Consider the following 24,948-nt stretch of genomic DNA (forward strand, 5'->3'; position numbering starts at 1 on the left):
TTCTGCCTGTGTAATACAGAATTTTCTCCCCTTCGATTTCCTGTTTGGGGAATTAGACATGTAACTGGACAGATTAATTCAAATTAAATTGTGAGACCACTATGGAAGAAGAGAGTTCATCTGACAGAGTCTCTGTCCCTGTGGAAACCTGTATAAGGCTCTCTACACATGGATGCTTGCACTTCAGAAATCATTCTGATTGAAGGTGATTCCAACAGCAACAACAAAAAAATGGTTTTCAAGGCAGGTCTTTGGAATCAATTGACTTGATGGGCTCAAAGGGAGGTAAAGCAGGTGATTTATGCATTTCAGTATCAAGGGGAAGCCACCAAAACCTATCCTGCCAGTCAATAGGTGCAAGACATAGAAAGAAATCCTGGAGTGGACATCAGTTAGTTGCAGGAGTCAAGCTCACATTCAGTGACATATGGCATGCATGTAAGATCACCAAGTCACCTACAGGATGTCTTTGAAATGTGGGAGATACAGTAAAACATTAAATAGGTACAGTGTTATGTAATGTAAACACAGTACAGTTGTGTACACTTACCATAAATGTAGATGTTCGAGTGTATTCACTGTTGCAGTCATTACATTTTGGTAATCTGCTTGCAGGTTGCCCTCAGTCGGCCTGATTAACAAAGTCTTGGGTCCTGCATTGGTTGCTGTCCCTTCTTCCATGACGTCAGGTCGTCAGGGGTATAAAACATGCAGCCGATGCCATTACATCAGTTTTTCTTGCCCCAGATTTCAGGTGCCCCCCTAATGGGTAGCAAATAAAATTAAAAACACAAAATTATACCTCCAACCAAAAGCAAATACACCAAAAAGGCTTTTAAGCATAGTAAAGGAAAACAGAGGTATAGCCAGAGAAAAGTAGGGGGCTGGAGAGAGGGTAACCAGGACTGCAACAGTGAATACACTCGAACATCTACATTTATGGTAAGTGTACACAACTGTACTATGTTCTTCGTGTTTCACTGTTGCAGTCATTACATTTGGGTAGATTCCCAAAGCTATGGTTGGGAGGAGGAGTTTATACAGCATTAGGGCCAGCTATAAGGCCCTGCAAGACAGCAGTGGCAAAGCCAGCTCTGGATTTAGAGAAAATTGGTAAATGATAATGCTTGGTGAAAATATGTACAGAACTCCAGGTAGCAGCTTTTAGGATATCCCTGGTAGGAACACCTCTGAGAAAGGCTGCAGAAGTAGATGCAGCCCTGGTGGAGTGAGATCTGATCCCCTGGGGGGTATGTTTTCTATGGTGCTTATAGCAGAAATGAATGCAATGGCTTTTCCATTTAGAAATAGTTTGTTTTGAAATAGCCTTCCCCTCTGCCCCTGCAGCAAATGCTACCAGCAATTGTTCAGATATTCTTCGAGATTTAGTCCTGTCCAAGTAGAATCTAAGTTGTCTGTGCACATCCAAGGAATGCAGAATCCGTTCCCCTTTGTTCTGTGGATTGGGAAAGAAGGTTGGAGCCACGAGAGCAAGAGACTTAAACCTCAACACGGATATAAATAGGACGTGCTGGAGGGACAGATTCATCACCCAGAGACTCCCTACACTATGGAACAGAATCCCAGCCATGTGAGGCAGAGCCCCTCACTGACTCTGTTCAAGAGAAATCTTGACGAGTGGATGGGAGATCGTAGGTTTACCCCGGGAATCATCTCTGTATCACTGCTGGACAGAGGCACAGCAAACTAATGGGCATAGTATTCTCATCCTAAGGGGTGGTGAAAGCCACACACACTCTGGCTAGGCTTTTAAATGCCCTAGGGCAGATAGCCTAGTATGAACCTATGAACCTATGAATGGACTGATTAAGAGCCGCACTGGAAACCACCTTGGGCATGAAGGATGGATTGGTCCTGAGAGATACCCTGTCCGCATGAAAGATGATGAAAGGCTCCACTGCCATAAGGGCCTGTAATTCAGATATCCTTCTAGCTGAAGTGATTGCTAAAAGAAAGGCTGTTTTCCAAGAAAGAAATTTTAAGTCTGCAGTAGCAGCTGGCTCAAAAGGAGGTAGAGTGAGCTTCTCCAAAACAAAGTTAAGGTCCCAGGCAGGGGTAGGAGCTCTCCTGGGTGGTCTCAAGTTTTTTGCCCCTCTGAGATACTGTTTGAGCAGAGGATGAGAGAAGAGGGGTGGTTCTGTATTATAGTGAGCTGAAATAGCTGAGGCGTGGATTTTAATAGAGGAAAAAGACATGCCCTTGTGAAGCATCTCAGTTAAGTATTGCAAAATCTGAGGTAAATTGGGTGCTGCTGTGCTCCTCCCTAAAGACTGGTTCCAGGAACAGAATATTTTCCATTTGTCAGCATAAGATTTTCTAGTACTAGGTCTTCTCGCCTCCAAGATGACATCCATCACAGGTTTGCTGAGGGATGATAAGGGTGAATTTAAGTGATTAGCCAGGCTGCAAGGTTCAATGCTGGAAGCTGAGGGTGCAGAATTTGGTTTTCCTGCTGAGACAGCAGGGTAGGGGTCTGAGGCAGGTGCCATGGAGATATCTGTGACACACTGCGCAGGAGTGGGTACCAGTGTTGGCGCAGCCAGTCTGGAGCAATCAAAACCATCCTTGGTTTGTCCTGTTTGACTTTTAGCAGAACTTTGGAGAGCAGAGGCAAAGGGGAAAAGGTGTAGACTGATAGGTTTTTCCAGCTGAAGGAGAAAGCATCCACTTTCCAGACTTGTTTGTGGGGAGTCCTTGTGCAAAACTTGTCTAACTGGTAGTTCTGGGGGGAGGCAAGTAGATCTATGTCTGGGCTCCCCCATTTGCTTGTCAACATGTTGAAAATCCATGGTACCAGTTGCCACTAGTGTGGGTCCATGAGTTTTCTGCTTAATCCATCTGCCAGTGTATTTAAATTTCCTGGCAGGAATTGAGCTTTTAGGTGCACTTGGAAGCTCAAGGCTGTGTTCCACAATGCCATGGCTAGTCAGCAGAGGGGCTAGGAATGTGTACTCCCCTGCTTGTTTATGTACCACATAACCGTGGTGTTGTCCGTCTTTACAATTAGTTATCCTGGAAGAATGTAGTCCTTGAAGGTTGTCAGAGCATTCTGTACAGCTAACATTTCTTTTTGATTGATATGTAGGTGCATTTGATTTGGGTTCCATTTGCCCTGAATGCACTTCCCTGCCAGGTGAGCCCCCCATACATAGTCTGATGCATCAGTAGTTAGGGTTTGGGCAGCAGGGGGGTAGTGTGAATGGCAGTCCTTTGCTTTGGTGGCAGGCCTCTGCCCACCATAGGAACTCCAGGCATATGCAAGGTATGATAGGAATCAGTTTCCAGGCTGTGACAATGTTGACTCCATAGACTTTTTAAGTACCACTGTAGTTTCCTCATATGCAGTCTTGCATATGGAATTAGAAGAATGCAGGAGGCCATGAACCCCATGGCTTGCAGTATTTGTCTTGCAGATAGCAGGGTTTTTGTGGCCACTTGTTTGAAGTAAGTTACCAAATGAATTTGCTGCTCTGGCATGAGGAAAGCCATCTGGGCAGTTGCATTCAAGCTTGCACCCAGGAATGTAATCTGTTGACAGGGTACCAGTTGTGATTTCTTTTCGTTTATGGTGTACCCCAGACAAGTTAGAACCCTTTTTACAAATGCCAGATGATTTAGAAGTATGCCCTGGTTTTCTGCCTGAATTAGACAATCGTCCAGGTATGGATATATTGGAATATTTCTTTGCCTGCAAAATGCAATAACTGGAGCCAGGCACTTTGTGAATACCCTGGGCACAGTAGACAAGCCAAAAGGCAGTGCAGAGAACTGATTATGCAAGTAACCTGCTTTGAAGCAGAGGTATATTCTGCAAGATTCCCTGACTGGGATGTGCAGGTATGCTTCTTTTAAATTTAGAGTTGCTAGCCAGGCATCTTTGCCTAGCATAGGAAGTAACTGGTGAAGAGTCAGCATCTTGAATTTTGGAACCTCCAGAAAGGTGTTTAGAGTAGACAGGTCCAGGATTGGACGCCATGATTTGTCTTTTCTGAGTACCAGAAAAAGCCTGGAATAGAAACCTTGTCCCTTTTCCTCTTCTGGTACTGGTTGAATAGCCCCCATGTTTAAGAGGGAAAGTACTTATTTTTAAGCCTCTGCCCACTGATTTGGGTGCAGGTCTGGCCACCCATTTGGTGTTGGCAACGTGTGGAAATGAAATCTGTATCCCTGGGATACTATATTTAAATTCCATTTGTCCTGGGTTATGAGTTCCCAGTTCTTTGCATGAAGAGCAATCTTTCCCCCAAAGGGGCGGTTAAAAGGTAAGTGCTTGAGACTGTTTACCATAGGGGGTGTCTTGTTATTTCCAGATTTGGAAGTGGAGGCCCTCCCACTGCTTAGTTCTGAGAGTCCCCTGGGACTGAAACCTGGGGTTTTTGCTGTGTCTGGGTTTGGCTTGAGAGGCTCTGGAAGGGGTTGGAAAAGACCAATTCTTAGTAGGCCAGTGCCTGATACATCTTGGAGGTTGCACTTGTAAGAAATCTTTAACAGTTTGCATAGATTTAGCTTCATCTTCCATCTTTTTTAGAACTTCTTCAGCCTTATTGCCAAACAGGCGGTCCTGATTTAAAGGAGCATCCAACAATTTAGTTTTAACATGATTAGGCAAAAATTGCTCCTTAAGCCAAGCATGCCTTCTAAGCACAGAGCCAGTAACAGCAGCCCTGCAAGAGGCCTCTAAAGAATCAAAACCACATTACAAAGTATGTTTTCCAACTTGTTCAGCAGAATGCATTAAATCCTGTAAATCTTTACTTTCCACACAATCAGGAATCAACATCATTTTCTGTTTAAGCAGTCCAATAATATGCTGTTGATATTTTAACATATGAAATTGGCAGTTTAAAGATCTGATTGCCAAGGTTGCAGAAGTATAAACCTTTTCCCCATCTATCCAGTGCCCTGGAGTCTCTATCAGAAGGAGTAGGATTTTTAGCAGTAGAAGCCTTAACGCCCTTGGACCCCTGAGAAATGGTTTCTGGATCTGCAACAGGATTTTTGAAAAGGAACTTGTGGGACTCAGGAACCCTGTAGTATCTGTCAGGTTTACTAGGAGCCGGAGGCAGGGAATCAGGGGCCAAACTGGATTCAGAGAAAACATCATCAACAATGTCTAGTACAGGAGGTATAGCCAAAGGCCTATGCTGAGGTAGAAGAAGGAAATCCCTAAGCCTCTTTTTTGAATCAGAAAATTCCTGACTTTCCCAGTGGAAATGCTCCCTTAAAAGTATGTAAAGTTTCCCCAAAAGAAAAATCCTCAGGAGGGGAAGCAGAAGAAATAGAATCCTCTGCATCAGAATCCTCATAAGTAGGTATGGACAAATCCAGGTCATCAGAAGAGTCGGAAGAAACAGAATCCTGATCAGAAGATTCATAATCAAGCTCAGGCCTAGGCATCTTAGAGGGGGGGGGGGGTTGACTACCCCTGATTAGAGTAATGAGATCTTCAGCCATTTTTTTGATCATTTGTTTTTTAGGCATAGGGGCCTGAACATTTGGCCTGGGCATCGTTTTTTTTTAGACATAGATCGAGGTTTAGGCCTTAGTAATGAAGGCGGTGTCGATTTAATATGCAAGTCTGTAGGCCTGAATACACCCGCAGAAGCCAGTGCCTGCACAGTGGCTCTGGACACATCCAAGGTAGAGACATCTGCAGGTTCCATAGATGAAGCATCTCGTGGCATACCGGATTCCGAATGGGTCTCAGTAGCGGCTTGTGAATCAGAAGTAGCGGGTATCAGGGGCTGCGAAAGCAACTCACTGAGTACCGGCAAACTGGCAACTGGCTTAGGAGAAGTGTCGTCGGCAGTTTTGGACCTCGGAGGCATGTCTCTGTCTTTATCTTTGCGTTTTTTCGGAATCCCGGTAGTCGGATGGCTAACCAATGACATTTCTGGATAATTAAACCGAGAACCGAAAAATTTAGAGGCAAAAATGTACCGACGATGGACAGTGCGCTGATTAAATAAAGCACAAAACCGACAACAAGGTACACTGTGGTCAGGGCCTAGCCAAGGAATACAGTACGAATGGAAATCCTTATGAGGTATTTGCTTTCCACAAGTAATGTAATTATTAACTTTTACTGACATCGGTAAGGAGCAAGAAAAAAGTTTCCCCAATGGAGTACTTAGCTTTAGTTGAAGACTTCGGTTCTGAAACTCGAAAACGAAAATCTCAGGAGTCGGCCGACAGGGACTTGCGAACTGCTTCGGCTTCGGGCACCGCACAGCTAGAAAGACTGAATAAAATGGCGTCAGCTGCATCTTTTATACTCCTGACAACCTGACGTCATGGAAGGGGAGACAGCAGCTGATGCAGTACCCAAGACTTTGGAATTCAGGCCAACTGAGGGCAACCTGCCAGCAGGATTACCCTAATGTAATGACTGCAACAGTGAAACACGAAGAACATCAGGAAGCAACTGATGAACCTTGAAAATAATATGGAGTGACTGTTCAGGTACCAAAAAACTCCTTGATATTCATGCTGCCCCTACTGTCCATGATTCAAGACTGCATCTGTGTTCCCCTAGGTTCATTCTGCAACTGAAAAAATTGAGTTGAAAGACTGATACTAGCCGATGGCTTTGTCTGAAATCATACATATGATTTTCTGCAGCAAAGATCATTACAATATGTCAGCAAACACTACTGGCAAGAGGCTGAGAATATGAAGCACTTACAGAGAAGGTATGGGTGAGAACAGCTAGGGGACCTTGTCACTGATGGCAGGACTGAGTGCTAAGGGACTCCAACTAATGCCATTGTGCTGGGCATGGCAAGTAGGAGTTCTCGAAATTTAGATAAGTGAATAGGGGGGCAGGTAATGGTTTCTAGTCACTGAAAGATAATGTCATATATAACTCTGAAAAATGGGGTACCTCAAATTTACCCCCAGTTTAGCACTCATGTCCCTCATGGAGAAGGGCAACAAATAAATGCCTCAACATATTCTTGTTCTGTCTGCCCCTGGGTTATTCATGCGCAAAATATAAGGGCTAAAAACTACCATGGGAATCTAAGGCTACGCTTCTTAAGATTTTCACAAATCAATAGCCTGTTAAGCACTTATGAACCTCTGGAGTGGAATCCTGCCTTCTTAATAATTTCTGAATGGTTGTGGGCATGACGGTTGAATGCTGGTAATCAATAAGACATAGAAGGAATTTCTCTGGAGAGGAATCCTGCCTTCTTATCCCTGACCTCTATATGGCTATGGGTGTGATGTTCATTCAATCTATACTTGACATTCAGCATGTAGGAACAACTCCAGCTGTGTGTCTGCCTTCATCCAACCCTTGTAGAGTGTACTGTGTCCTGAATGGAACCAGACGTCTCTAGCAAATAAGTGAACTAAATGAACATGACTTGGGGTGACAAGATCTAGGGATGAAGGCACAACTGTATTATATATTGAGACAAGCTTATCCAAACAGCCAGTTGTGCCTAACCCAAAAAAACTGATGCAGCACAGAAAATAGAAGGGGTGTCAAAGCTGAAGGTTTTAAACTGCACCAGTTCGAGACCCGGGGTGAGCAACCATGGAGAATTTAAATGCAAACTGTACTGTAACCAGGTACTGTCAGGTTAGGACAGTGGTTCAACCACCGGATCTCTCTAGCAAATAAAAGGATGAAATGAACATGACTTGAAGTGACAAGATCTAGGAAGAAGGCACAATTGTATTAGGAAACTGGTTTTAACACCAGATCAAAGGATGATCACCAAACCAGAATATCAAGTCCTGACTATGCCCAAATGATGGGGTGGTAGAGGTACCTAGCTCAGCGCACTCAAATCCCTCCAGAATTCAGAGGAATTCTTTTACCACAGCCAATCTGCTGTTTTTTGGGGGTTTTTTGCCACTGGCTTTCACTTGGGTGTGTCTGACTGTTTAAATAGTTTGCCAGCTCCCCTCTACAGTATGTTACACCATCTGTAACTAACTTTACACTCTACAAAAACTAAACAAATAGTGCCTTCCACATCAAATCCTGGAACTGTTGAAGTACCACTTTCTCCAAAAGGATATAGCAGGGGAGATCCTTTGCGGTATCAGACAACACAAATGAAAGTAGGAGTCTCAAACCTGCTTCATATCTGAAGACATCTCTTTATTCATACCTTGTATTTTATATGCAGACGATCGTGTCTCAGATAATGTGCTACAGCTTGTAAAACACATGCACTTATTTCAATTATTCAGAGAGGAGGTGTTCTTCGAGATGTGTCTGCCCTCAGAGGTAGTGCCATCAGTGAGGGATGGAGCACCAATGGGAGTGTAGTCTGGAAAGCTGCCTTGCTTTCCAAAGACTTAACAGCTACTTTTCAGTTGCATCTAATGAAAGATAACAAATCTGCTCAAAAAATCTTAAACATAAGTGCAGCAAAGTGGTTTAAAAGCGAAATCAAGTCCATTAAAAAAAAAAAAACTCATGCCTTAATCTATAACCTTATACACTGTGATTATTCTTCTTTGTTATAAAACCAATCTAAGTACGGCCTGGGTATGGAAACCACCTTCCAGCAAGTTACATTCCTAGCATAAACCACTATAAGCTAATAAAACAAAAAGGAATAAAAATTACTGGGTATGCTGACTTATCAATAAATACAAATACAGAGAGTCTCAACTTTCTGGAGTCGATTCTGTACTACTTTTGTGTACATTCCTCAGATCTGGCAGCGGGAGTTGGGTCAACTTTCATGTGTTGATTCCTACAGCTGAGAGTTCCAGTGTTAGATGTGTTCATATATAGATGGTTAGAGATTGCTAATGATCTGATCTGGGTTTGATATAGTGCCTTGAGGGCTACATCAAGCTCGCTTGATAGTTATTTAGCCAAATAAAATATTACCCTTGTTTAGGCTGTCGGGGTTACATCTTTAATCTTTTTTTGTCTTCTTTTTACTTTTTATAAAAACTAATCGAATTTACTGGGAAATACAATACATATATATATATATATATATATATATATATATATATATACGGGTCTACCTGAGATGGTCGACAAGCCATTTGATCGACACTTATTTGGTCGACAGTTCATTTGGTCGACAGGCAGATTTGCCCCCCCTCCCCAATGTTGTGCGACCCTGGAGTTGATATATATAGTTAGGGGGGTGTGGGGGGCAAAGCCCCCCACATAAAACTGCTTGTCGACCAAATGAACTGTCGATCAAATGAGTGTCGATCAAATGGCTTGTCGACCATCTCAGGTAGACCCATATATACATACATATATATATATATATATATATATATATATATATGTATATATATATATATATATATATATATATATATATATATATTTTTTTTTTTTTCTTAATAATGGTCATTCTCTCGAGTTCAGTAAGAATTGTGCTGGTCTAATTTCCTAAGGTTCAGTCCACAGTTAATAGAAAATGAGGTATTCAGCCTGGTAGATTTCCTGTTCTCAGATGAATCTGTCACTCAATGACAAGAAAAGTGAAGATGTTGTGTCCAATGTTTTTGTTAGTGTGCTTGGTCAAGGAGTTGGTCGCTACAGTGATGTGCTATCCTGGCCTTTAACTTATTGATAGTCTTTACAACATAAAAAGCCACACAAAGATTGCACTGTGCTCTTTATACAAATGTGTCATAGTTGCAGCCTGCGCTTTGAAATTTCTTCTGATTGCTGGGAATAAAGAAAGCAGCCTGGTTGTTTATGAATCTGCAATACTTGCAGAAAGGTGGGCTACACTGATAGGTGGCTTTCCTAAGTTGCAAGTTCTCTACTGGCACTCTTTTTTCTACATAGTACCTTACGATCTCGTTTTTACGGATGGTAAAGAATGGTTTAGGGGGGAGGATCTTATTGAGAGTCTTGTTCTTGCTAATAGTGCACCAGCACCAATTGTTCTTGACTGCTCTCTTGATATTGTTACAATCCAATGAATAGGTGAGATGATGCTAGTTCCCCACCTATCATCGTCCTTGTGTTTGGTGAGGTTATGCAGATATCTGTCAGTCTGGCCAAAAGAATGTTCCAAACTGGGGTCATTGTTTTCTTTATGAATAATGATGAGGTGTATGATTTGTTTGATGAAACAGTTGCAACATTATTGGGCCAGAATGTTTTTTTTTTGTAGTTCTATGATTTTTTTTTTTTTTGAGACTTAACTCTTTTTCTTTAGTCACTCTTCATATCCTCAGTCTTTGCATTTAATTACATTAATTTTTTTCTCCGCAGGTGCCTGCTGCTGTAGTGAAGTAGCAAGTCGACCCAGGTAGGCTTCTGAGTCTGGGGGGGTGGGGGGTGACTGTCAAGTTTTGTGTAGATCATTGCTTATAAGTCATTCCTCATTGAGGTTCGTGATTTCAGTTAGGATCTCTTCACATGCATATTTGATCCTGCCCAGGCCTGTGTTTTCATAATATGTAGGCACATTCAGGACTTTACTGCTGTACAAGCCGATGCACTGGTGACATAAATGCCCTCTCCTTTACCTGCCTTCATGATTCTCCTTGTTTTACCCTTCCTTCGGTTGATAAGTGCTCTGTTTTACCCTTCCTTAGGTTGATAAGTGCTCTGTTTTACCCTTCCTTCGGTTGATAAGTGCTCTGTTTTACCCTTCCTTCGGTTGATAAGTGCTCTGTTTTACCCTTCCTTAGGCTGATAAGTGCTCTGTTTTACCCTTCCTTCAGTTGATAAGTGCTCTGTTTTACCCTTCCTTTGGTTGATAAGTGCTCTGTTTTACCCTTCCTTCGGTTGATAAGTGCTCTGTTTTACCCTTCCTTCGGTTGATAAGTGCTCTGTTTTACCCTTCCTACGGTTGATAAGTGCTCTGTTTTACCCTTCCTTCGGTTGATAAGTGCTCTGTTTTACCCTTCCTTCGGTTGATAAGTGCTCTGTTTTACCCTTCCTACGGTTGATAAGTGCTCTGTTTTACCCTTCCTTAGGTTGATAAGTGCTCTGTTTTACCCTTCCTTCGGTTGATAAGTGCTCTGTTTTACCCTTCCTTCGGCTGATAAGTGCTCTGTTTTACCCTTCCTTCAGCTAATAAGTGCTCTGTTTTACCCTTCTTTAGGTTGATAAGTGCTCTGTTTTACCCTTCCTTAGGTTGATAAGTGCTCTGTTTTACCCTTCCTTCGGTTGATAAGTGCTCTGTTTTACCCTTCCTTCGGTTGATAAGTGCTCTGTTTTACCCTTCTTTAGGTTGATAAGTGCTCTGTTTTACCCTTCCTTAGGTTGATAAGTGCTCTGTTTTACCCTACCTTCGGTTGATAAGTGCTCTGTTTTACCCTTCCTTAGGTTGATAAGTGCTCTGTTTTACCCTTCCTTCGGTTGATAAGTGCTCTGTTTTCTTCCTTGTCAAGATTGTAATATTTCCTCCTAGTAGGTTTGTTCAGTATCTTGCAGATGTCTGCCTCACATTTGTTCTCAAAACCGGTGATGGTGGGGTTGAGAGCGGGGCAAAACTTGCTATTTTTTGTTCTTTACACTCTGCTAACACTGATAATTTGTACTGCTGTTTCTACTACCCAGCATGCTGCTGTGTCCTGCCTGCTGTTTTCACCTGCTATTCATATGCCCTCAGCACTGCCAGTGTTTGTCCTTCTATTAACTTACATCTTCTTTTGGATGTTGTTTTATATTTTTGTTCGGCTGCAAGCTACTATGCAGCACTATGCATCATCTGGTTTACTTCTGCATCTCTGGTATATACTATGCTGAGTTACTTTGTTGTGCACGTGTGGCTGTCCTGCTATGGTCTGTTACTTCCATCTCTGCAGGGTTACATTATAGTGTACCTCTGCTATGCATTCCTGTGCTGTTATGCATCCCACTCACAACCCATTATGTAATCTCAGTTCTATAACTAATTAAATTAATTGAATAAATAATTAATAAATAATAATAAATTAATTAAATTAAGTGGTCTTTCAGGAACGGCCAAATGGTTTGCAATACCTCAGGTATCAACAGAGAAAGTGATTACTGAGTCAAAACTTTATACATCCTGCCAGTGTTATCACCTGTGGAAAGATTTACGGTAGTAAGTATACAGTATACAGTACACAGTACACAGTAGTAGCAGTAATAGTATTTTTAGAGAAAAAAATCAGTTCCTATTGTAAAAAAAGTACAAGAACTGCATTTCTGTATTTTCCAATTCACAACCATCGCTGGATGCTACTTCAGGGTTGCGTACTCTGTATTTTACATTAATTTTTAAACTGAAAACATACGTAGTCATTAACAGAACATACAACTTTCTGCATACACAAAACAACTCATGCAGCTTGAGATCGATCAGGCGTTATGTCACCACAGAAGGAGAAATGAGATGAAGACTATAAGCAACGGGGAATTTATTCAGTCAGGTTTATTAAACAGCTGACGTAAAAGGCACCTGTGGAGAGTGTATATCCAGAATCGGTAGGGTTCTGTGACCAAAACCAGGTACACACAACATTCTAAAATTACTTCATTGTATGAGACGATGATTACAAATATGGAAATGTACTTCAGGCTGACATGAATAGAAACTTCCATTGCTAATAACTGTCTCTACAATCGAAGCTTCTTCTGAAGCCTGCATAATGAGCTGCTATGCTCTTTTGCAGCATGCATACACAGATCTAATTTATTATGTACCAAACATATTCCAGTTCATGTGGAAACAAAGTACAATTCCCACAGCTCATTTTGCAATTCTAACTTCAACTCAGGCAACCTGCAATGGAGTAACTTACCTCTGCGAAGTGGAAGCAGCTTATTTTCCAAGATGTCTCGGGCATCGGTACCTTCATCCATTAAATCTAGTTTTGTTATAACAGCGATAGTCCGCTGACCTGCAGTAAAAGCAACACATGAAAAAATGTGCTGTAGGGAGAAAAATCTATCATGGGTCTGGGAATATTTAGACATTTATTAAATAACATTCAACCAACATGAAACATCAAAAAACAGAGATGAACATGGATGCCTGTTGACATTCCAAAGACTGTAACTATATCTTCAGACTAGCGGAACTGTAACAGTGAAATGGGGGATACATGTTAAATCCAAGAGGATGGTATTTCAGCATAGTCCCCCTACTGTGAGCTTGGTGTGAGTATAGGCAGCAGGAATGCCCCAGCATCACAGTGAGTTTCAGAATCCATTCTTATTTGTCTGAATCACAGCATGTTGTCATTCACAAGACTGGCTTTCACATTTCCGGCATGGAGATACACATAACAATATTAACAAAACAAAAATATTTAGCAAAAAACAACAACTGTGTGTAACCTGTTCTGCAGAATAAACTCCCATGGTCTAACAGTCAAGCGCTGAATATGAGGGTATTTTTTACTGACAGTAACTAGACTGAAAGCATGTCTTTAGTTGTGCTATCATCCTATTAATTACAATCAGGCAATGCATTACAGTTTGGGCCATTTATAATTTATAAGACGAGGTTTGTACTATGGCTCTTAGGTAAATATTAGGCTATCGGTTTGCAGTCTGTTAGAAGCAGAGCCAATAACCAGAAGTCAAGATTAAACCCTATACCTTGTATCTATGAGGTTACGACATTAACCATTGTGCCAACCCTCCACCAGATGTCAGGCCATGTCAGAAAAAGAGGTCCCTAAATGAATATCAGATGAAAATGGGCCTAGTCTAACATGCTTCAAAGTAGCCATTTATTTATTCCTATTTTAATTTTTAGCGCTCCTTTTATCCATGCTGTCTGTCTTCCACTAGCCCCACTATTTCCAGTAGCAATATTTGTTCCCCTTAGGAAGAGAAATGATGATGGGACACTATCATCCAGGCAGCCACCAGGGTTTTCTGACTGATAGGCTAAGTCCCATTCCTATCAAGCAGCATATTCACTTGTAAAAGGGCTTGCTACGCCTTGCCTTCAAGTGTTGCCTCACACATTCCCAGACATGCCCTGTGGAAAGCTATTGCATACCAGAGTCTGTTACTGCCAATCAAATGTTCCCAGGATGCATTGTGCATGTCCTACTCATAATTCCCCGCATAAGTATGAAAAGCAGCACAGCAGACCCCTTTCCCTTCCACCAGGATGGGTGAACTAAAGTAATCTGCTCCCATCCGGCCACTCCATTTATTACGTCACCTTTTTCTTCTTTTGCTTACTGATAAGGATCCTTGCATTTGTGCATCCCCCATTACACTCTTGTTGTCATCTATCACCGGGGTCTCCTTTGACTACTGTTTTCTCTTTACAGATTTTTTTTCCTGCCAGCATCAGAAGCAGTAGTGGCCGAGGAAGAATAAAGAAGAGACCTTCAAGGCCTCTCGAACCATCTTTAGCCACAGAGAATGACCATATTACCAGCTGTGTTACTGATAGCATTGTGGCAAAAAAAAAAAAAAAACATAAAGACATAAAACAATTATAATGTGAGGGGCTCTGTCCCACACCCATGATGTCCAGATATACTTAATCTGACATGGTACAAACTCAGGGAAGAGGAAAAAAGGTATAAAACAAACATAAGACTCACATTTCCCTCTTCTTTGAGTCCTGAAACCCAAACACAAAGCACAAAGCACATCATCAGGAACAAGCCAATTTCCGACATACCAAAACACCAACAAGATTAACATGTGATCTTTATTTTGTGATGTTTTCTGCTATGGTAGAAAATCAAAGATAAACTGTAGTTTCAACAGCTTTAACCAGTAAATCATCATCACCATCTTCTCCATGTCTTCCCAAGCTTCCAGTCAATGCACATATCCTAGCCTGGTTAGCACCCATCTGATGCAAGACCTTAATGTCTGAAAGAATTGAGATAACTTCTTTTGATTTCCACCCTAACGCCACAAAAAAGCCATGGCTGGTTCACTCCTCTGGAGTCGTCAGTGTTCAACCAAGATTTTTCTACTAGGACTTGAAGCCATTCTTAAACACATGGCAATGACAGCTGTGTTGTCCTAAAGTAAAGCCTGATATCAGGAAGACATTGACTTCCTCCTTCTACTGTGTCAATTTATCCTGAGTGGCTCCCATTTTCTTAACATCTCCTACAAAACACAAGGTGACACGAAAACATAGAATTGATAAGGATCTAGACAAATCACCGAATGAAGTCTGCGCTAATATAAACATCTGGCTGGCCTGTATTTTCTGAGAACGACCCAGGAAAGGCAGGCCTCATTTAATAGAAAGCCTTACATTGCTTGAAAACCGACAAACTCAAAATCTTGAACAGCTTCTGTGACAAGCACTCCAACCACACCACCAGATACTTAAGAGAAGCATACGGACAGACGTAAAGGAATGTCTCCCTCTCAGGAGGAGTAAAAGACTGACAATCAAGGTAAAGGGTCTCTTATTTCCCTAGTTAATTTGACAACTAGTTAGTCTCCCAAATATTCCAAAAAATAAAAAAACAAATACATAAATAAATAAAAATCTCTGAAGGCCCCCTTCTGGTGCTCACAAACGTATCAGTTAATAGTTAGAGAAGAGCAACAGTTGAACTTCGTCATGTGGTCCCCTTCACCTGGCTAAATCAAACCACTCAGATACATTGGTAATGGTTCCAAATAAAGGGCACATTGCGAGTGTGTAAGCAGACATCTTCTTGGCTCCTCCGGATAACTCAACAGGAATGTGTAACGTAGCTAGTACCTTAACTCAAGCTACGGAATTGTTATACAAGCCCTTTAACAATTTCACAAATTTTCTTGACAATTCAAGAACCTTCATTGTTCATAGGTTCATAGGTTCATAGGTTGGTACTAGGCTATCAGCCCTAGGGCCTATACAAGCCTAGCCATAACAATTCCCTGGCTATTTCTTCCCACATTATTTACTTTCCTGGACCCCTGTCTAGCAGGGCGACTGATGTGATCCCTGGGGTGAATTTCCTTTCTCCCATCCAATCGTCAAGGTTCCTCTTGAAGAGGTCCAAAGAGGCACTCTGCTTGACATGTATGGGCAATCTATTCCAGAGTCTGGGGAGTCTCTGGGTCAGGAACCTATCCCTCCAGCATGTTTTGTTTATTGTGATGACAAGGTTTAGATCCCTGGAGCGTGTAGCTCTGAGGGATTGGGATTTCTTTAAGTGTAGCATGTCTAACAGCTCTGGGTTTGACATGGCCTTGTATGTTAAGCAGAGATCGCCTCTGAGTAGATGATATGCGACAGAGTATAGCTGGAGTTTTTTAAGGCGGTCAGCGTAGGGCATCTGCTTTAGGCCTGTGATTCTTTTAGTGAGGTATTTCTGAGTCCTTTCCAGTTGTTGCAGATGTCTTGAGAGGTACATACCAAATGGGGCATTGTATTCTATAATGGGTCTAATGAGGGATGAGTACAGTGGGACAATGACCTCCTTTTTCTGGATGAAAAGCCCTTCGTGATGAGGTGTGCCACATAGAAGGATTTCCTGACTGTTGTGGCGATGTGGTTATCGAAGGTGAGACCACTGTCCACCTGTGTCCCTAAGTCTCTTATCACACTTTCTGTGTTTAGTGTACTGCCACCTATATGGTAATTCATGGATACATGTTTTTTCCCAAAGGGGTAACAATACATTTCTTGGCATTGAGCTTGAGCCCATGGCTCTGGCACCAAGCATCTGTTTCTGTAAGGCCCTTTTGTAGAGTATCCACATCATTTGGGGATTCAATAATGGCTCCCAGTTTGCAGTCATCTGCAAACTTTGTTAGCCAGAGTCCCTTAGTGTTGACCTGTACTTCAGAGAAGTAGATGCCAAACAAGAGCGACCCCAGGACTGAACCCTGAGGTACTCCACTTGTCACTTGTCTGGAGCTGGATTTGGAGTCGGCTACTTTTACAGTGTGGGTTCTATCAGTAAGCCATTTAGCAACCCATTGTGTGACATAGGGATTAATACCCAACTTAGTAAGTTTATCTATGATTCCAGAGTGGGGGATGGTGTCAAAGGCCTTGGCAAGGTCTAGATAGGCTGTGTGGACCACCTTACCCTTGTCCATGGCTCTGGAGACTGATTCAAAGAAGTCAATCAGGTTCAGGAGACAAGATCGGCCCTTCACAAACCCAAACTGGGTGGGGTCCAGTGTTTGAAGGTTGCCAATGTCTTTGTTTATAAGTTCCATGATAATACGCTCCATGGCCTTGCAGATAAGGCTTGTCAGACTGATGGGACAGTAGTTTCCGGGATCCAAGGTGGATCCCCCCTTGTGGATTGGGATAACTGTAGCTCTGCGCCACTCAGTGGGCACGAAACCTGAGGTGAGGCTATGATTAAACATGACACTTAGGTGAGGTGCCAGTTCATATTGTAGTTCATGTAGTACACAGCCCGGGATGTCATCTGGTCCCATGGATGCTGTATTCTTGGCTTTAGTGAGTGCGTTTTGTACCTGTGTGGCCGTTATTACTGGAATTTGGCAATCTTCCGGTATTGAGATGGGCCATTTAGGGGGTGAGAGGGGGGTGAAGTTGGCACTGAATCGATCTGCCAGGATATTGGCAATATCCTTTGGATCAGTATATTTATTGCCATTCTGCCACTACGACTTTGTTTAACGCCATGCAAAGCACTCAAGTAGTGCAGAGCTGCAATGCCTTCTACTCTACTGACTGACACATTTAGCTCCAATTGTAACCCCTCTCCCCTCGACACCCCTCAGGAAGTACCCATAACCATAGTTCCCTCAAGTATGACTAGGGAACAAGTCCCCAAGGCACTTTCCAAGGCCAAGAACAGTGCATTGATGGGCTGAGAGAATATCCTGGGATGCCTCCTTAACAGCATGAAACATGACCTATTGGGCCCACTACAATCACTATTTAACCACAGTCTCCAAACAGACTTCATGCTGAACAACTGGAGGGCTGCAACTGTTATCCCACCGCACAAGGGCATGCCATCCACCCACCCAGGGAACTAGCAACTCCTAAACCTGAGTACTCTCTATGTAAAGCCATGGCAAGGATAATCAGATATGTCAAATGTCCAACTCAGTTTGGTTTCATCAAGGTTAGGTCATGCAAACTCAACCTGGCAGAATTGTTTGAGAAGGTCACCAAAGCAATTGATGAGGATAGGTGGTGTGTACTGCCCACCTTGACCTGGCCAAACCATTTGACACACTGCCCTACTCAGACATTGTAAACAACTTCACTGAATTAGGCATCAACCCATATGTCATCCACTGGATGGCCAACTAGCTCACACACAGGACCAAAAAAACTAAGATAGGGGAGTCTACCTCCATGTAAAAAGCCAGTCACAAGCAGGGGGGGGGCAGTGCTCAGTGCTGGGGCTGTTCCTGTTTGACATGTACTTTTCTGAAGTCAAGGCTAACGTCAAAGCCCTTTTGTTGACCATGTTTGCAATTTATGTACGGTCACTGAATCCCATCAAGACATAAAATCACCCTCCAAGAAGGCCACCCAGAACAAATTGGTGCCAGAGGTCACAGTCTTAAACTCAATGCCAAGAAGTGCATAACAGTATCTTTCGGTAAGACATCCACCAATGCAAATTACTATATTGATAATTAACCCCAAGAATATATCCAGTAGTCAGGGATTTGGGAATGCATGTAGACACTGACTTGGTCTTTGCCCATAATGTGTCTACAGCAGTAAGAAAATCATTCTTTGTTGCAGAACTTATAAGCAAGGCATACCTCTCAACCTCTTAGCACAAGCCATCAAGACAAAGACAGAATAATGGGGGAAAGCCCCCAAAATAGGGACAGATTTTAATTATTGTACTTATAAACTTAGAATGTTGCTTGAATAACAGGATTTGCATTAGCTTGAATTTTCTGAAGGATATGAAGTCTGAAACTAAAATGTCTCTCATTATTTAGTGGCTTCAATCATCAATGATTTCCCAGAAAACCAAATATTTTATGTGGAAGAGACCAAGAATATGAGGCAGAAATTCGGACAGCTGAGAGGTATGAAGCAAGGGTATGGCATTCAGTTCCAAAGATATCACTGCTTATTGTACTCTGCCCTCATAAAGCCCATCATTGACTGCAGTGCCCCCTTTGGCATGTACCTGTCACAGGATATGCCACACATGGAGCATCCACAGGTCCCTCACAAAAAGAATACATGGTTTAGAAAACAAGTCCTATGCGGAATGCCTCGAAGCAAAACCTTGTCCTTATACTCGGTCTCCTACAGGTTGCTGAGAGGCAACCTATGCCTGGCCTACAAACCATCCTCTGATACTGACTTAAAGGATGTTTTGCACATCTGCAAAACAAGCAGCATCAGAAACTCCCGATCTACAGACCTAAACCTTGCCTGCAACATAAATAAGACATGCTAGAGGGACAGGTATGTGCCTCAAAGGGTACCCTGTCTCTGGAAGTGGCTTCCCATCCATGTGAAGCAAAGTTCTTCCCTGCATTTATTCAGGCAAACTTGGATCAGTGGATGGGAAATGTAGATTTACCTGAAGTCTGGTACTTATGTCTCTGATAGAGAAAGGAAGGCTGTAAATTGTGGACTACGCATGCATAAGTTTATATACCCCCACAAAACCTGAAAGGCCAATACTTTTCTAATATTTCTGGGAAGCATGGTCAGGCTTATAAAGGCCTTTATGGCTATTAGCCTGGTATTCTCCTATGATACTAAGATCCTAAAAAACAGATCAGATTTCAGAATTAGTACAGAAGATGGTTTCCAGTAATTTAGAAGAAAAATAAGTCATATGCATTCAGAAGTGTTTAAAATAAGTGCACAGCAAATTTCTTGAAGTTAACTGTAGGCTACATTACAAAGTATTTATATACACTAAGCAGGTATATTAAATGTGAGGTGGGGGAAGTCTTATTGGTGACTACAGTTAATGCTAGTGATGTTAAAGTGGGAATGTACTTTTTTAATGTTTTTTTATCTGCCAAAAGAATACTGGAAATGTCAGATGTGCTGCCTGCAGATAAAAGTAATGAATCCAGTAATGACTGGAGCATGAGCTCTGAGATACTTTTGTGAAGAAAAACTAAAATTAGTACTTAAAGAAGTGACAAGTGGAAAATATAGCTAGGGAGTGGGATAAAATTAAGGTGGAGTTTAAAAATTGAGTGGAAATAAAAGAAAGGGAGTTGCGGTTAAGAAGTAACAATAATTATTTAGAGGGACTGACAAATATTGTAGAACAGGAGGAATCTCACAGAACAAGTAGAGGATCAACTGCAGAATGCTGAACAGAAAATAAGGGATTAGCTCGATAATATGCAGAAGTTTAGAAAGATTGCTGTTACGCAACTGTTTTTTGATAACAGCAGTAGAGCACAGAAACTTTTAGCACAATGACTCGGGCAACAGAAAGTAGAAAGGGCTGTCGCCGAGCTTAGGGAGCCCATAACAAGGAAGGTAACAAATGATCCTGTAGAAGTATTAGAAATATTTCAGAAATTCTATGAAAGTCTGTAGAAAGCAGAGACATATGGAAATCAAAAAAGGTACAAGTGGAAATGTTTATGGAAGCATTAAATATGCCAAGGTTAGAGGTAGATGAGGGTCAATTACTAACGGTTAGGATAGAAGGAGATGCGATAAAAATTGTGATGTATAACCAGTCTACTGGAAAGTCCCCAGGAATAGATGGTATTCCTGTGGAAATTTGGAAGCTAGGAGGGGAAAAACTGATAAAGTTCTGGAAGGTTTTGTTTAACAGTATTTTAAAAGGAGGAGTAGTACCAACATCCTGGAAGAAATCAGTGGGAGTTGTAATACCTAAAGAGGGTAAAGATCCATCAGATCCAGCTTCGTACAGGCCCATTTCAATACTAAACCATGATTATAGTGTCCATGTCTATAATGGCTAAAACTATTGCAAATGCCAAAATTGATAGGTATGGATCAGTGTGGTTTTGTAGAGGGGAGGCAAACATTTGACATTAGCAGAACATTGATGATCCAGAGGGAAGCAGAATGTAAGAAAATCCCATTGTTGGTGGGTCTTGATGCAGAGAAAGCATCTGACAGGGTAAGCTGGGACTTTATAAGCAGGGAATGGAAGCATTTGCATTTCCTGAAAAAAAAAATGATAAGGTTGATTAGGAGGATATATGAGGGATCAGAGGTGAACATTTAAAGTAGGTGGGGTCCTCTCTGATAATTTCTGCTTGAGCAGCAGAACCTGACAGAGGTCTTCTCTTTCTCCTTAGTTATTTGCATTATATTTAGAACCGCTGGCAAAGACAATAAGGGACTCGGAAATTCAAGGATATAATTGGTATAGTAGCAAAGAAAAGCTGTCTCTGTTTGCAGATATTATGTTATACCTGACAAAACCAGAAAGAGACATTACAGTGTTGTGGAACATTTTGAAACAATTTCAAATCTTTTCAGGATACACAATTAATGACACAAAAACAGAGGCAATACCAGTAAATTATGTACCCACACACAAATTGGTTCACCAATATCCATATTTATGGGGACATGATAAAATAAAATAGTTAGCAGTATGGATTAAAGCTAAGTATATGAGGTGGGAGGTTGGTGAAATGGTTAAGGTGTTTACCTTACATTCACAAGATGCAGGGTTTGATCCTTACATGAGATAATTGGCTGGTCTTGGCCCACAAGGGCAATTAGCCTAGTACTAATCTATGAACCTATGAACCTATAAAAGACTAAACAAAAGATAATACAAAAACTGAGAAAATGAAAACTTTGTTATATGGAGATGGATATGGATAGTAAGATACATGCAGTCACAATGTTTTAAGTCCCTTTAGTCTTATACACAGGTCAGGCATATTTTTATCAATCAGAGAAGTTGTGTATAGCAAGCACAATGTTTTAAGTCCCTTTAGTCTTATACACAGGTCAGGCATATTTTTATCAATCAGAGAAGTTGTGTATAGCAAGTAATAAAGAGCCAAAGGACTTTATCTGGGAGGGGAAGACTGCAAGAGTCAAGTGGGGTAAGCTCATTCTTCCAGTAGAAGGGGGTGGATTGGGATTACTCAATTTGAAAGGGTATTTCAAAGCTACACATTCAATGCTCCTATACATCGCACAAGCAGAAAACTATAATTCAAAGTAGAAAGGGATGATGTTGAAAACAGGGGGGAAGCTTAAGAAACAAGGAGAGACTGGGATTTTGGATGCAGGCCTTTAAGGAAAATAACAATAATCGTACAGAATATTATATCCATAAAGTAGCAGAAAGTATTCTGAGAACTAAGCCAACATGGGACTGGAGAAAGAAGATTCTGCCAATAGGGATGACTGCAATTAGGGATATAGACAATAGGCAAGGGGGGCTGGAATTTACTGGAGAAAACTGGCAAAAGAACCAAGGTATTGGGAGCGAATAACTAGAGAGGGAAGGCAATAGAATGGGAACAGGCCAAGTATTTATTTGGACTTCATATTAGAGATTGCCTTCCCTATCAAGGATTGATATTAGAGTATAAGCAAAGAGAAAGAAATGGGGGTGGATCTTAAATGAAAGACCAACACTGGTAGAGGTTTTAGTAGAATCTAGAACAGTAGCTGCCATTACAAAAGGAATAAGTAGAAGAGCAATTAAAATATTGCATGATAGCTACAAGAATCAATAAGAGGAAGTTAGAAAGGATTGGGAAGAGAGATTGGATAAGCAATTCACAAAAAAAACAATGGGAGGATATATGTATGTCTCCCAAATATGAAACAAAATCTAGAAGATTTAGGATTTTTGCTTGGAAATATTTACATAGATATTTTAATACCCTAAGTAGACTCCAGATAATTTTTCCTTAGGTAGACAGTAAATGTTGGAGGTGTGACAAGGAAGAAAGAGGTACTTGGGAACATTTTCTGGGAGTGCGGTGGGTTGGCCGACTTTAAGGATTCCCTGAGGGATGCACTGTGGGAGATGCTAGATGGGCGAATTGGTGTGACGAGTGAGATGACTTTTTTGAGCTACGACACAGAATCGGAATTGCCTAGACATGGTAAGGCCTTGCTGTGTCTAATTGTGGTGGCTGCCAAAAAAGCAATTACTAGAAAATGGAAATCAAACTCTAAACCAACTATATCAGTAGTAGCGAATAAAGTAACAGAGATAAAACAACTGGAATTGTGATCTTTACAAATGGGTAGGAGCAAACTACATAGGAAAAAATGGGAATTATGGGAAAGAAATCTTACCATAACCACAGATGTCCTTCTCTTCCATGTTGCAGTATACATAACATAAGCGAGTTCTCACCTAGGTGACCCGAATGTCCAGCCAGTATACCAAAAACTTAAGCTACTGGAAGGTACGTGCAACACTGCATATAGAACAGCCAACCATCGGCCATAAAAGTGACATCTGCATGTACCATCCTCAGAACTGAATGCCTCAGTCAGAACACCAGTCCAAGGATAACAGGCAAAAGGAAAAACAAACACATATCCAAGGAACAGCATGAACCAAGGGGGAAGGCGGGTGGGATAGAATACTGCAACATGAAAGAGAAGGACATCCGTGGTTATGATAAGATTTTATACAACTATTCTATGTCCTTCTATTCCCATGTTGCAGTATTCATAACATGAGGGAGAAAACCAAAGCTCATGTCTGGGGGATGGGGCACAAGAAGTCTCCACAAATCCATACAGAATTAGTCTAGCAAATCCTGCTCTGGATCTGGAAATATAATCCAGTTTGTAGTGTTTTGTGAAGGTACGAACAGAGGACCAAGTAGCTGCCTGCAGGATAGAGGCAGTGACCAATCCTTTAAAGAAGGCTCCAGAGGAAGCCATTGCTCTAGTTGAATGGCCCTTAGCAGATGAAGAAAGATTTTTTTCCCTGAGAGAGATAACAAAAGGTAACAGCCTTTGAAATCAGCCTTTGAAATCCAAGATGAAATAGTCTGTTAAGAGACAGGTTTACCCAGTGCCCTGGGGTGAAAGGAAAACAATTGCTCAGCATTTCTAATGGATTTGTTCTTGTTCAAATAAAATCTAAGCTGTCTGTGTACATCTAAAGTGTGCAGCACCCTCTCACTGGAGTTTTGAGAAGAAGGGAAAAAGGTGGGCAGATGAATAGATTCATTGATGGACAAGTCATTAACCACTTTAGGCATGAAGGAAGGGTTAGTACGCAGGGACATCCTGTCCTTGTGGAAAATCAGAAAAGGTGGAGAAGCCTTTAAAGCTTGGAGTTCTGAAACTCGCCTAGCAGAAGTAATGGCTACTAGCAAGACAGTTTTCCAATTGTAGAATTTTAGAGAAGAGGAAACTGCAGCCTTGAAGGGAGTTTGGCTCAGTTTTTCCAAGAAAGAAGTTAGATCTCAGGGAGGCGGAACATGTTTCCTGGGAGGTCTTATGTGAAGGACACCTTTTAAGAAAAAAGTTTGATCTCTAACCTAGAGGCTAAGGGGGGAGACAAAGGCAGACATGCAGAAATGGCTGACAAATGGGCTTTAACTGAGGAATAAGCCAATCCAGACTTGAGCAGTTCACACAAGTAAGAAAGGACTACAGGGATATCCACTGAAAATCTATCTAGTCTCTTATTAAGACACCAGATGGATAACCTCTTTCATTTGGACAAGTAGGATCTACTTGTATTAAGTTTCCTGGCTTCCTGTGGGACTAAAAGCAAGCCCTCAGAAAAAATGGTGTTGGTAAGGAATCAGAAGCCTATCGCCCATGAGGTCAGATCAATATTGCCAAATATGGATGAATTAGAGATCCCTTGTCTTGTGTGAGTAGGTCCATCCTGGGAGGTAACTTATGATGATTACCCTTGACTAATTGGAGAAGAAGAGGGAACCAATGCTGTCTTAGTCAAAAGGGGGTCACCAGCAAGAGTTTTTCATTTATCCTTCTTTATTTTCAGGAGGACTTTCTGAATTAGGGAAAAAAAGGGAATGTGTAGAGAAACATCCCCTTCAAGGAGAATGATAGGGCATCTACCTTCCAAACCACAGGATGTGGGACTCTGGCACAGGACTCTGGAAGTTGTCTGCTCAAAGGG

General features: G+C 41.7%; 1 protein-coding gene across 3 annotated transcripts in view; it reads right to left on the minus strand.

Annotated features, from left to right (window-relative positions):
- Positions 1 to 24,948, minus strand: part of DNM3 (dynamin 3) — a 2,680,418-nt gene that overhangs the window by 1,995,662 nt on the left and 659,808 nt on the right. For all 3 annotated transcript variants that reach the window (XM_044085220.1, XM_044085219.1, XM_044085218.1), the window contains exon 5: positions 12,751 to 12,849. In XM_044085220.1, the coding sequence (XP_043941155.1) occupies positions 12,751 to 12,849 (99 nt within the window). The remainder of the gene's footprint in view (positions 1 to 12,750; positions 12,850 to 24,948) is intronic.

This window comes from Protopterus annectens, chromosome 10.part0 (assembly GCF_019279795.1).
Source record: "Protopterus annectens isolate FY-2018-M chromosome 10.part0, PAN1.0, whole genome shotgun sequence".
In the NCBI taxonomy this organism is placed as follows: Eukaryota; Metazoa; Chordata; order Ceratodontiformes; family Protopteridae; genus Protopterus; species Protopterus annectens.